Here is a 10,911-nt window from a genome sequence, read left to right on the forward strand (position 1 = left end):
TCTTAGAGCAAAAGGAGTTGATCACGCCGTAATGGTGGCTGCACTGTCAGAAAGAAGCCGCGCTTTAGCGGGGCGTTGCGGCCCGGGGGCCCCGGAGCCTCCTACCACCCCGCTGGGGCGCGTCCGAACTGCTCCTCCCGCCGCGACCTCGGGCCCTGGGCGGCTTGAAGCCCGGCCTGCCTCCGCTAGTACCCGAGACGCTCCTGGGGTGCCCGGCCGTCCGGGCGCACGCCCAGGCCAGAAAACCGCTCCGACCAGACACCCCCCGTGGGATCTTACCTTGAGGTCCAGACGTTTCCCCCAAGAACCCGGTCCTCGGCGAGGGAGGGCAGGAGGCGGCGGCCAGAGGTGCGGGATGGTCCCCAGGTCTCGCCGAGGATTCCTCTGTTGATCCAAATAAATAAACCGTTGGATGGAAATCTCTCTCTCTCTCTCTCTTTCTCTCGATTGACCCGAATCCCTCACCTCTGACCCGCAGCTCCTTCCACTTGTCTTTTATTCTCAGTTTATGCTTTCAAATCGGGAGGAGGAAGGGGTGTGCAGAGGGCACAGACGCGGGCTGGTGCTCGGAGACGCGCTCTGAGGCTGCGTTCAGCCCTTCCAGCCTCCCAATAATCAGGGGAGGTGTTAATGGAGGACTCGGCCGTAACTGAACCTCATAAAGCCGAGAGCATCTTGAGGCTTGGGCGCAGCGGGGGTGCTGGGGTCCTGCGGCGCGCCCTGGGCTCCCGGCCCCCCAGCCGGCCTTTGCCTTCCTGGAGCTCGTACCTAAAAGATGCTGCCGCCAGCTGGTGCCTGCGTAGACCGTGAATGGGCGGTAGCTCCTGCGAGAAGCTGGGCTAAGCCATTGATTGCTCCCCCGCCACATCCCCGCCTTCCCCTCCCGGTCCTTCACTCTCGGCGCTCCCGGGCGAGGCGCCAGGAACCCAGCACTTTGGGATGCACTCCGCGCGCCACAGCGGCGTTCCCAGCCGGGTCAGCTCAGGGGCTGAAGGTGTCTATCCCACCCGCCCCGGCTAGGAGGTGGGGATGGCGATTAACCGGGAGAAAACCGACTCAAACCTTGGGAGATGCGCATTCTCAGGAACACAGACAGACTCCCAGACCCGGGATGGGGCGGGGGCCAGGTTACCTGGTCTCAGGTTCCCGAGGGGCTGCGTCGCCCCAGCAGCCCCGGGCGCAGTCAGGCCGCGGGGAAGCAGAGCGAGAACCGGGAAGCCGGGCCTCTGGCCAATTATTTACTCACTCCCCCACCCAGTGCGCTCCTCGCAGGCGGAGATGGGGGGCGGGGGATTGCTGGGAGGCTCCGGCATGGATGCGGGAAAGGGGTGTGAGCCGCGAGATTGGACGCTCCGGGATGCGGGTCCCGGTGCTGCTGCCGCCCTCCCTCCCCGTCCCTCCCCGCCCCTCCCCGCTGTGCCACCTGAGCTGTTCCGCGGCGGTGCGTGGGCTGAGGGCGCCGAGGGCTGGGGCGCCCGCTCTTCTACCAGCCGCCTGAGGAACTAGCGTGGGATGGGGGGGCCTGGGCTGTGCGGGGGTGGGGGAGGAGAAGTGCACCTCTAAGCCATCCCCGCAAGCTCCGCCACACAGTTTAGGGGTGGTAAGGGAACCAGCGGGAGCCACGAATCCAAGCCCTCTCTGGCTCTCTCTTTCCATCCCAAATCCCGGAATGTGGCTCTGAGCACCCAGGACAGAGACCCTGGTTCCACCTCAACGCTTGGCTTTACTAGCCAGTCCCACCACCCAGCTAGTTCCACTAGTTTACCTCTTAAGTTCCCCTCACCACCACCACCCCGACTTTCCCTTTCCCGTTCTGGCCTCCTTAGGTCTTTCTCTCCTCGAGAACCCCCCTGTGTTGGTCCGTTTTTGCGGCCAGGGAGGGGACAAGCCTCTCAGGTTTAGCTTCTATGCTCGCCGGCGAGGCCATCACACAGATGGACGGTGATACTGACACGAAATGCTTAGATGCTTTCATTCACTCCTGTCCAAAGCAGAGGTTTTTATCCTCTTTGGGGTCACGAACCGTTTTAGTATTTGGGAAAAACAAACAAACAAACAAACAAAAACCCATTCATTCTACACACGCACGGGCGCGCGCGCCAAGTGCACGCGCACTGAGGCGCGCACAGAGGAGCTCACACTTTCGTACAAATTTCGAGTGGGAAGATATGGTCGTCACGAACCTCCCAATCCCTCTACAGCCTATGATTCCCCGGTTTACACTCTTTTACACCCATAGTCTTAAAAAACGGGGGGCCCGTGAGTCTGGAGATTTTGTGTCATGACCCCAACCTTGAAACTATTTGTAGGGACGAGGGTCAGTTAGCTTTCAGCGCCCGGGGTGCCCCGTCCGACACGCAGCAGGGTATCTAAAGATCCCTGGTAGGCTGGGAGTCCCGGGAATGACTTAACCTCTAGGTAAAGATATCTGTGGGTTCCTCCCCAACCTTTTCTCAGAAATCAAGTTCTCCACAGAGGTGTGCAAGAGGGTCTTGACAATTCCCCCCCCACACACACGCACACACACTTAAACATATGACTTTCTTTTCTTTTTTCTTTTTTGAGGGGAGAGGATAGTTTTGGCACCCGGAAGTACCTTTTAATTGTTGCAGGGTAGTGAAAAACAGTACGGACTTTTAAATCGTCCACCACGAGCAGATGTCCACAAACTCAAGCCTTTGGTCCAATGTAGAGAAGATGAAATGGCAGGTGTTGGTATGGAGCGGAGGGGGAGGTTCCTTCTGGGCTAGCAACGGACTGTGAGGTTTCAAAGTGCTGGTAGGAAAGCAGCACGCTGATGGCCCTTTGCCTGGTACTGAGCCCGCTTCCCTAGCTTTGTCCGGAGATTAAGCCCGGCTGGTTTCTGGCAGTGGAAACGGGCTTGCGGAACAGACTTTGCGAATGCCTTGGATAAGGGGCGCTGCGGTGGAAGAAAGGTCCCGGCAGGGCCCGGAAGCATCTTACCTTCTCATGGACCCTTCTTTTCCAAACACACCAGGTTTGGGAGTCACAGGTTTCACTTGGGGGGAGTCCTTCTTTTCCTTGCGCTGCAAAAATCAATGGGGCCAGTGTGTCTTCTGAAGAGAGGGATGTGTGCATTGTAATCCACCTGCAGCGAGAACGACCAGGACAGGGCCCTTTCCCCAGGGAAGGGAAGCACCACTGCTTCAGGAATCGATGCCCATCCTCCACCTGGGTGAACCCCGTAAGAAGCTTCCCCAGTTTCCGCTGGGTCTTTCTATATTGGAAACAATCTAGAAATCAATGCCCCTTGATTTATGGTGACTTGCAATAGGAGTCCCCAGAAGCCATGAAAGTGGAGCAGCACCAGAGTTGATTTAAACTGGGAAGTTTCTACTTCTTGGCATCCACATGTGTTTGTATACACACACCCAATAAGAAACCTGAATTTTTACTTTACAACGTGTGAATACAATATAGCTTGAAGCTCTTGCAGCGAGGCCCATTTACGTGGCCATATCGTGTTTAATGTGGGAGCACCGACCCGCTGCCACCCCTGATGTGTGGTTCACAAGCATGTCCACAGAACCACAGCGGAGAACTTCAGGCCTTGGCTCTCGGGCTCCAGATGGGGGAGAGAGTAAGAGCTTCCCCCATCCCCCAACAGCTGCTCCTTCACTGTTGCGCTCAAGGCTTGAAGTTCTGCCAGGAAGAGTTCCACATGAGAATCATCTGTGATGGACATCGGAGTCCTTTTACGTGGGCCAATTCCCTCCCGAAGGAAGTGCACTAGGAGGAGGAAAGGGCTGCCTCTAGGAAGGAGGCATCTCATAAGTTATTTCCATTTGTCAAGGGGCTTCCTCAAAACACGGCCTTAAATCGGGCCCCTTTTCAAAATGAACTTCTTTTCCTCTTTCTCTTGTTTCTCCAGAAAGACGACTTTTCAGGCTCCATTTCTTTCTCTTCTCCCTCTTGGGACTGCTGAAGAAAGCAACATCCAGCCCCAACCCAGAAAATGGCCTTGGTAATCTTCAAATTTAGTGGAAAACATTGAGCTATCTGGTTGCTTCTTGACCTGAGAATAGAAAGGAAATTGGCTCCCAGGAGAACATAAACCTGTCTGGAAAATCTAACTGCCTCCACAATCATAATGCTGAGCCCTTCTCCTATTCACGTCCTCAAAATGATTTCTAGAGAAGACAACAGCTGGCCACAAAAGCTGATTTTTTTGTTTGTTTATTTGTTTAATCCAAGGCGGATGCCAACACCTCATGGGGCCCACGGACAGGGTTGCTTAGGGCACCACAGTGGGAGCACTAGCAAAACTGGGGCACTAAAATGCCAAAAATTTGGGGAAACAAAAAATTTAATATTTGACATAAAAATAACAACATAAATCACAATCAAGGGGGAAATCAGAACTTTACTGGGCTTCTTTTTCACTTATTTTACAGTTTGGAATGGCTTTTACTTTAAATCGAATGTGTGAGAAGGTACCAGGATCTTTTTGGTTGCTTCAGATCTCTAAAACTCTTATTCAGGCCACAGAGACTAAGGAAGCCCTCTGAGATGTTTGAGAACCTTTCAGATTCTGTTGGGAGAAGAGGCTGATAGTCAGCAGCCTCATTTTACTCAACAGCCTCCACTGGCAAGGAAAAGGCTTTCTGGAGCCATTGTCCTCAGAGGGAAGCAGGGAAGAAAGTATAGGAACAATAGTCCCTTGAGCTCCTAACCTGGGTTGGATACTGATGCCCAAAGGTGTCACTGCAGTGAATGGAATGGGTTTAAAGATAATAAAACGTCCTAAGATAGATTTGCCTGGGAAGTGCCGTAAGACATGGAGAAGGAAGCTGTGGGGGAGAGAAGTGAGAATGGTCTAATCAGAGGCATCTTAAGTGGCCTGACCTCCAAGTCAGAATGATTTAGAGTTTTTATTGAGAGAACAGATGGAAGATGAGAGCATTTCTTGATGCAGAATGGCACTTCTTGGGCACTCATATGCTGCACAATATAGCATTATATCAATCTTCTTATAGCTCAAGATATAAATAAAATGAAGAATGTATTCAAACTCTTCTATTTGCCAGCAACCTCCCTTGGGTTGCTAACACGGAGGAGAAAACAGTAGGAGAACGGAGGCTATAGGAAAAATCAAGAGCTACTAATGTGACCCGGTTGCTACTATTTATTTAATGGCAGTCATTATTTTCTTTCTTCAACATATGTGTCTGATAATGAAGCAAAAAGAAAGGAAAATAACTATCAATGTGCCACTTCAGAAACACGCAAACATTTGCTAGCTTTTTCATTTTATTGATGTTCTTTTAATATATGTACTTATGATTAAACTAGTGCTCAAGGACTAACAGCACAGACAGCAATTCTGGATTAGGGTATTTTTTTTTAATACAGGCTCAATTAGGAGAGGAAACTGTTGTCAAACATAAAAATATGAATTGAATTTCTTCCTTTGAGATGGATCTTTAACATTGACTTGACCATATGGACACTGCAGAAGAAATAAAACAAAACTATTATTGAATTATTTCACAGGCATCTTGAAAAAGTACAACACTTCTCATGGTGGAAAAGGAGACTTCTAATCATGTTATATATAGATCATTTGATCTACTGGGTCCTGCAGATTAAGAGGAGAATAATGGCAACCTCTGGCAAATGGTCCTAATTAGGGTCCAAGAATCACTTCCTAAATGCATCCTTCTAACTTTAAGAATTCTACTGTCAAAAACTCACTCTTAGAAAATTCTCAAGTCCTCAATTTATGCAAAGCTCTTAATGCATTTGATTAGAAACAGCTAATGACACAGGTAGGAACATACATAAAAGTGAAGGCTTAATTTTTCAATACTGGCTCCAGCCAATATATGCATTTAGGGTTTAGTCCTTAATTGTAAAGTGGGTCAGTTACAGGAAATAATACCTTCTTGCTCCCAAACATAAAGTCGAAGTGGTCTGTAAATAGAGGTTGTTACCTGTTTATAATCTTAACATGTAACAATTTACCTTATTAGTATGCTTTTAAAAAGTTATAGTGACAAATCCAGTCCCATTTATTTTTCTTGCTCAGCATAGGGAGGGATTAGTTCATCTTAATCAGTGAGCACAGATGTATTCACTGAAATACACATTTTAGGAAATGTACAGCACTAAGTTTGGGGTAGGTAGCTTCATGGTTATTTTTAAGATAGAATACGAAACAGCCACAGAAAGAATGAGAGGAGAGAGAGAAGGGAGGGAAGAAGAAAAGAAAGGAAGGGAGGGAAGGACCCAAGGAGGGGAAAAAGGGTGGGGGTGGGGGGAATCATTAGTATCTAAAGGAAACCCACTTCACAATGCTGGTCAAATTTCTATTTGTTCGGCTAATAATGAAGACAAAAACACTGTTTGCGAACTAGTTTGCAATATGCTGGATTTCTTTTCCTGCCCTCTTTGTACTTGCCTAGTGAACGTGACTTATTTGAAACCTCGTGAAAAGTTTCCTTGTAATAAAGAACTCCCATGAATTCCAAATCACAGCATTTCAAGGGACTGATGTTCACAGTGAAATGTTACCAAATGCCATTAACTTTAAAGGTCCTATGTTGGTCCTAAGGACTTCATTGTCCTTGGCTAAAGTGGCTTGTGAAAAGTGCACTCCAGGTCTATTTAGCTTTTTTATTTGACTTGTTTTTCAAATAATAGGTATTTACGAAGTTACGGAAGCACCGAAAACTGCTGCGGTAATGCGAGAATTTGCTACTCACGTGTCTGCAGGCAGAGCCGCAGCATTTACCTCTCTGCAAGTGGGCGAGCTGTGTGAGCACGGTATAGCCAGTAGCTGGATCCACGTAGTGTAACTGGCCAGCCTGAAGAATAATGAAATAAAACAATTCATTAATCTCAATATTCACCATAGCTCCTCACCATAATTTCTACTCCTAAAACACTGCAAAATTTTTCTTTGAACAATATTAAACTTCTTCCCAGCAATTTTGGTGGCACTTGCAATTGAAGACTGAATGCATTCCAACATTATATACAATCCAACTTTATGTGACATAAGGAGAAAATATACAGTTTGAGAAAAATGAGAAGTTGATGGAAAAACAAGAACTCCTCTATATCCAATAACTATGTAGCCACTGCTCAGGTATTTTTCATTCGGTTTCTAGGGAACAAGTTTAATAACAGGTGATTTAGATGACTTTAAGAGCTTAAGAGGCTGAAAATAAACTTTCACTCAGAAGTTGCAGTTGCAATTTCAGTACTTAAAATATGTGGATAATGATTTAAACTTACAGAAAAGGTGCTAATCAAAACCAACAGTCCTTACAGAAAAGTATTACCTTGCTATTATTGAACACTTTTCTTTACCTTCATGATGTGTTACTCCATTGCACATTTTACACTATTTTCTTTTTTGGGGAGGGTTGTTAGTTCTGTTTTTACGTGAAAAAAGTATTGTTTTAACATATTAACACTCACTGCTTTCACAAGTTTGATCAAAAGAAACTTTTACTACACCACTTCAGATGTCAAGGAAGCATACTCTTACTGACATTCAAACATGGTTTTTAAAAAGTATCCCAAGTACCCTCTGTGAAGGCAAAGGAAATAATGCAGCCTATTCTATGGATTTGGGTCATGTGGGTGATATTATTTATCCTCGAGATTTTGTAGAGGAACTTTTTTCTTGAGCTTTTTATATAACCCTTTTACCATGAAGTAACTCTGCATCACTCTTGTATAAACTTCTACATTAAAATATGTGTGACATGGAAATGTCTTCTAACATGTTTTTGTATGTGCCACAAGTTACTTCTTCAGAGTGTCTTCCTTAATGGCTAAATATTTTAATCTGGTTGAGAATTTAGCCATGAATAAAGCATGAAGCAAAAAGGCACAGAGAGCGCAAGTCTAGGTCTACTCTTAAGGTATTCCAGCCAAGCCAGACCCCCGCAGCAGAAATCCAGCAAGCAAGTCTCAAGGCCAGTCTATAGGGCCTCTCAAATCTATTGGGACCACAGAAGCAGATTACATGAAACCAGAAGCACTAAACACTACTTTAGAATGACCAATTGTCAAAACCTCACTTCTCTATTTATGAAACCTGTGTTTGAACACTTGGAAGAAAAACAAAAAGACACTGGGAGCTCTGTTAGCAGTCTTCTTTTCACTTTTCACTTTTCATAGTTTCTGGGGGTCTTCCGAGGGCAATTATCTAGCACATAAGCCTAACAAACAGATTGCTCCTGCATTTGCGCCTGCTCTCCTGCTTTCTGTGTTGATTTTGAAACTTCCAGCTTGTTGGCTGCCCACACAAACTTAATCTGTCCTCAGTAAAGGAGCCTCAGGTAACAGTGGCAACAGACATAGATGTGACAGGAGTGCGTCCAGTGGCTGGAAAACATAAGATGTTTGGTCATGCAGATCAGCACCAGGAGAAAGAGACCCATCTGCCTGGAGGTGTGGGAAAAGGACCATTGAGAGGGGAGTTCTGATTTGTTGAAAAGAAAAACAACAAACTTGTTTTGGGATTTACTTTTGGTCTCCTGGACAGCCATTTCACCTGTGATACTGACACTCAATGATGAAACCTGGATGATTTCCTAAGTGAGAAAAAGTCCTGCTCCTTTCCCAGGCTGACTGACCTGTCTTTACAAGCCACTGCTCTTTACTCTAAAAAGAATGAAACTTTTGCTTATATTTACCATATTTATATGGTGATTTTTAATGGACTATAAACAAGATCAATCAAAAGCTGCCAGTCATTTCCTGATGAATCTTTATGCAGAAGTTTCGACACTTGAATGAGCTAAACAGTGGATTCCCAGGGCCTTACTAACTGGCAGTGGGGGGAAAAAAGTCAATTTTAGAAAATCTTCAAGGTTTTCTTCTCTAGTCCCTTAGTTCAAGCAACACCAGGTAACTCTACACCAGACATCAAGTACTAGTCACACACAGAGTATTAAATAGGTTACTTTTACATTGTTTTTGTATCTTCACGCTAGAACTCCTTTGCTCTCTCAAGATAATAAAAATATAAACCTGCTCCCTTTAAACTTATGTAGTCTGAGGTGTTAGAAACTGTGAGCGGGAGATGATAAGTTGTGATATTGGCACTAATAAGTGATTGTCAAATCCTCCAAACAGAAGAAAACATAGCTCAAGATTGGGAAGAATGTAAACGCCTGATATTAGTTTCCTTTACAATTGTGCTCTGTTAAGGTGTAAAGAAAAGACGAAAGGATAGTAGCAAAAATTAATCTTTTTAAAAAATTTTGCATTATTAGTATCATTGGCTAGTAACACATGGCAAAGTGTTTAACTGATAATACAGATAAATACAGAGCCCATTTTTCCTGTGACTTCTCAGCTCCTGTCTACCTCCTCCACCAATGCCTTAACCCCCGCCCCCCAACACACGAACACCCACACACGCAGTCATGATGGGTCCCAAACTGCGACCAGAGTTTAGCTTGGACGCTGGTCAGAAGGGACCCACACTTAATACAAATATACGTTAACTCTTTGCCCATAATAAGGAACTGGCCAGTTTTCAAGCGAAAGGGTCGGAAGGGTAAGTGCACGTGCTTGTCCAAAGCCAGAGGAAGGACTGCGCGGACCTCCAGCGACCTCGTCGTCCGCCGGGGGCGCGCAGGCGCACGGATCCCAGGGCCGGGCCCGGGTTGGGTTGGGTGGGGCGGGGCGGGGCCGGGCGAGGCGGGGGCGGGGCCGGGCGAGGCGGGGGCGGGGCCGGGCGAGGCGGGGGCGGGGCCGGGCAGGCAGGAGGGGCCTGGCCGGGCAGGCAGGAGAGGCCTCACCGCGCACGCTCCCGCGTGCAGGTCCACGATCCGCTGCTCGGCCGTTGTTAACTCTTCGCTCACCGGACGCCTCGTCGTTCTCTCTAGTCCGCCTTGCGAGCGGGGCACAGAGCCTCTGCGGTCTTCCTCAGCAGCGGAGGAGAGAGTTAAGCTGAGGTGCTGTCGGAACCCTCCTACGACCCAGAGAGGTTTTGGTGGCCGGGTGGTTTGAGGTAGCCTTCCGAGCCCGGCGAGCGCCCGCGCTGAGATCTGCGTGGCCGCCATGGCCGCTGCCGGCCCAGAGAGGCGGAGCGCCCAACGCAGGGCCCCGGCGGGGCGGCCACGCGGGCCTGGGCGCCGGGGCGCGGGTCCCGGGCTGCGCGCTGGGAGGCCGGCTTGGGGCCTCGGGCCTCCGACCCGGACTGCGGAAATAAAATGGACTTTTTAGGCGGCTAATGAAACTCCAGCAAGATGCGGGGACGCGGAGGAGTGGGCCATTTCTAATCTTTGGGCCTAAATTTTAAGTATTCCATTTTGTTTTCGGTGGTGAAAAGTGGGTATTTGGAATTTTCTTAGTAGGTGGTGATTGAACTGACCCTATTGGTCCATTATAAACCTCATAGCGAATTAATAAATTGGAATCCTATTTTGGAAATCGATTTCCTTTCTGTTGGAATAATAAATTACTTATCAGGATCTTGAGATTCCTCAGTGATGTGAGAAAAGAGTTTAAAACAAGGAAAACTAAGGAGGGACTTTAGGAAAAGCTATGAAAAGGTGGGACCAAACTGGAGAAGGGAATCCACCACAAATTAGATGTATTTGTGTGCTTTTTCCCAAACCAAATTCTGGAATAAGGGAAATTAGTCTGGAAGATCAGATTGATTGCATTGTTTTAAAAAATTGAGGATGAGGACTTATTCATGACATTAATTCAAAGGGTGGGGACAGCATTTTGAAAGAGATTAGCCAGATACAAATAGGAAATAAATACTCACCTTACAACAGAGTTACAAAACTTTTGTATTGGTGGATAAGGGGGTGGGTGTGAATGTACACAGCAGAGCAAGGGAAATCTTTGTGTTAATAAAATAGTTCTGTATTCTGATAATGATGGTCACACAAGTCTACACATGTGATAAGATGT

The 10,911-nt window shown here is 47.4% G+C and overlaps 1 protein-coding gene across 2 annotated transcripts; it reads right to left on the reverse strand.

The window, feature by feature from the left end:
- Positions 1-5,285: 5,285 nt before the first annotated feature.
- On the reverse strand, positions 5,286-10,053 carry CUNH1orf53 (chromosome unknown C1orf53 homolog). Of its 2 annotated transcripts, none has more exons than XM_028120302.2 (3): positions 9,849-10,053; positions 6,726-6,827; positions 5,286-5,470 (listed from the first exon to the last, which is right to left on the reverse strand). In XM_028120302.2, exons 1-3 carry the CDS (start codon positions 10,047-10,049, stop codon positions 5,399-5,401), a joined length of 375 nt encoding a protein of 124 aa, XP_027976103.1. In that variant the 5' UTR covers positions 10,050-10,053; the 3' UTR covers positions 5,286-5,398. The 2 variants fall into 2 exon arrangements, with proteins under 2 accessions (XP_027976103.1, XP_027976102.1); XM_028120301.2 differs by having other exon boundaries at positions 9,786-10,053.
- Positions 10,054-10,911: the final 858 nt, after the last annotated feature.

Source organism: Eumetopias jubatus, unplaced genomic scaffold (genome assembly GCF_037043125.1).
Source record: "Eumetopias jubatus isolate StellerSeaLion01/CBP00866 unplaced genomic scaffold, mEumJub1_p1.0 scaffold_12, whole genome shotgun sequence".
Taxonomy (NCBI): domain Eukaryota; kingdom Metazoa; phylum Chordata; class Mammalia; order Carnivora; family Otariidae; genus Eumetopias; species Eumetopias jubatus.

What these genes read in the sequence shown, in the direction of transcription:
- CUNH1orf53 (XM_028120301.2), bottom strand. Translation starts at nt 10,049, where the DNA reads ATGGCGGCCACGCAGATCTCAGCGCGGGCGCTCGCCGGGCTCGGAAGG. An exon ending in TGCACGCGGGAGCGTGCGCG is followed by an intron (nt 6,828 to 9,785) that starts GTGAGGCCTCTC and finishes ATTATTCTTCAG; the next exon opens with GCTGGCCAGTTACACTACGT. An exon ending in GCGGCTCTGCCTGCAGACAC is followed by an intron (nt 5,471 to 6,725) that starts GTGAGTAGCAAA and finishes TTTCTTCTGCAG; the next exon opens with TGTCCATATGGTCAAGTCAA.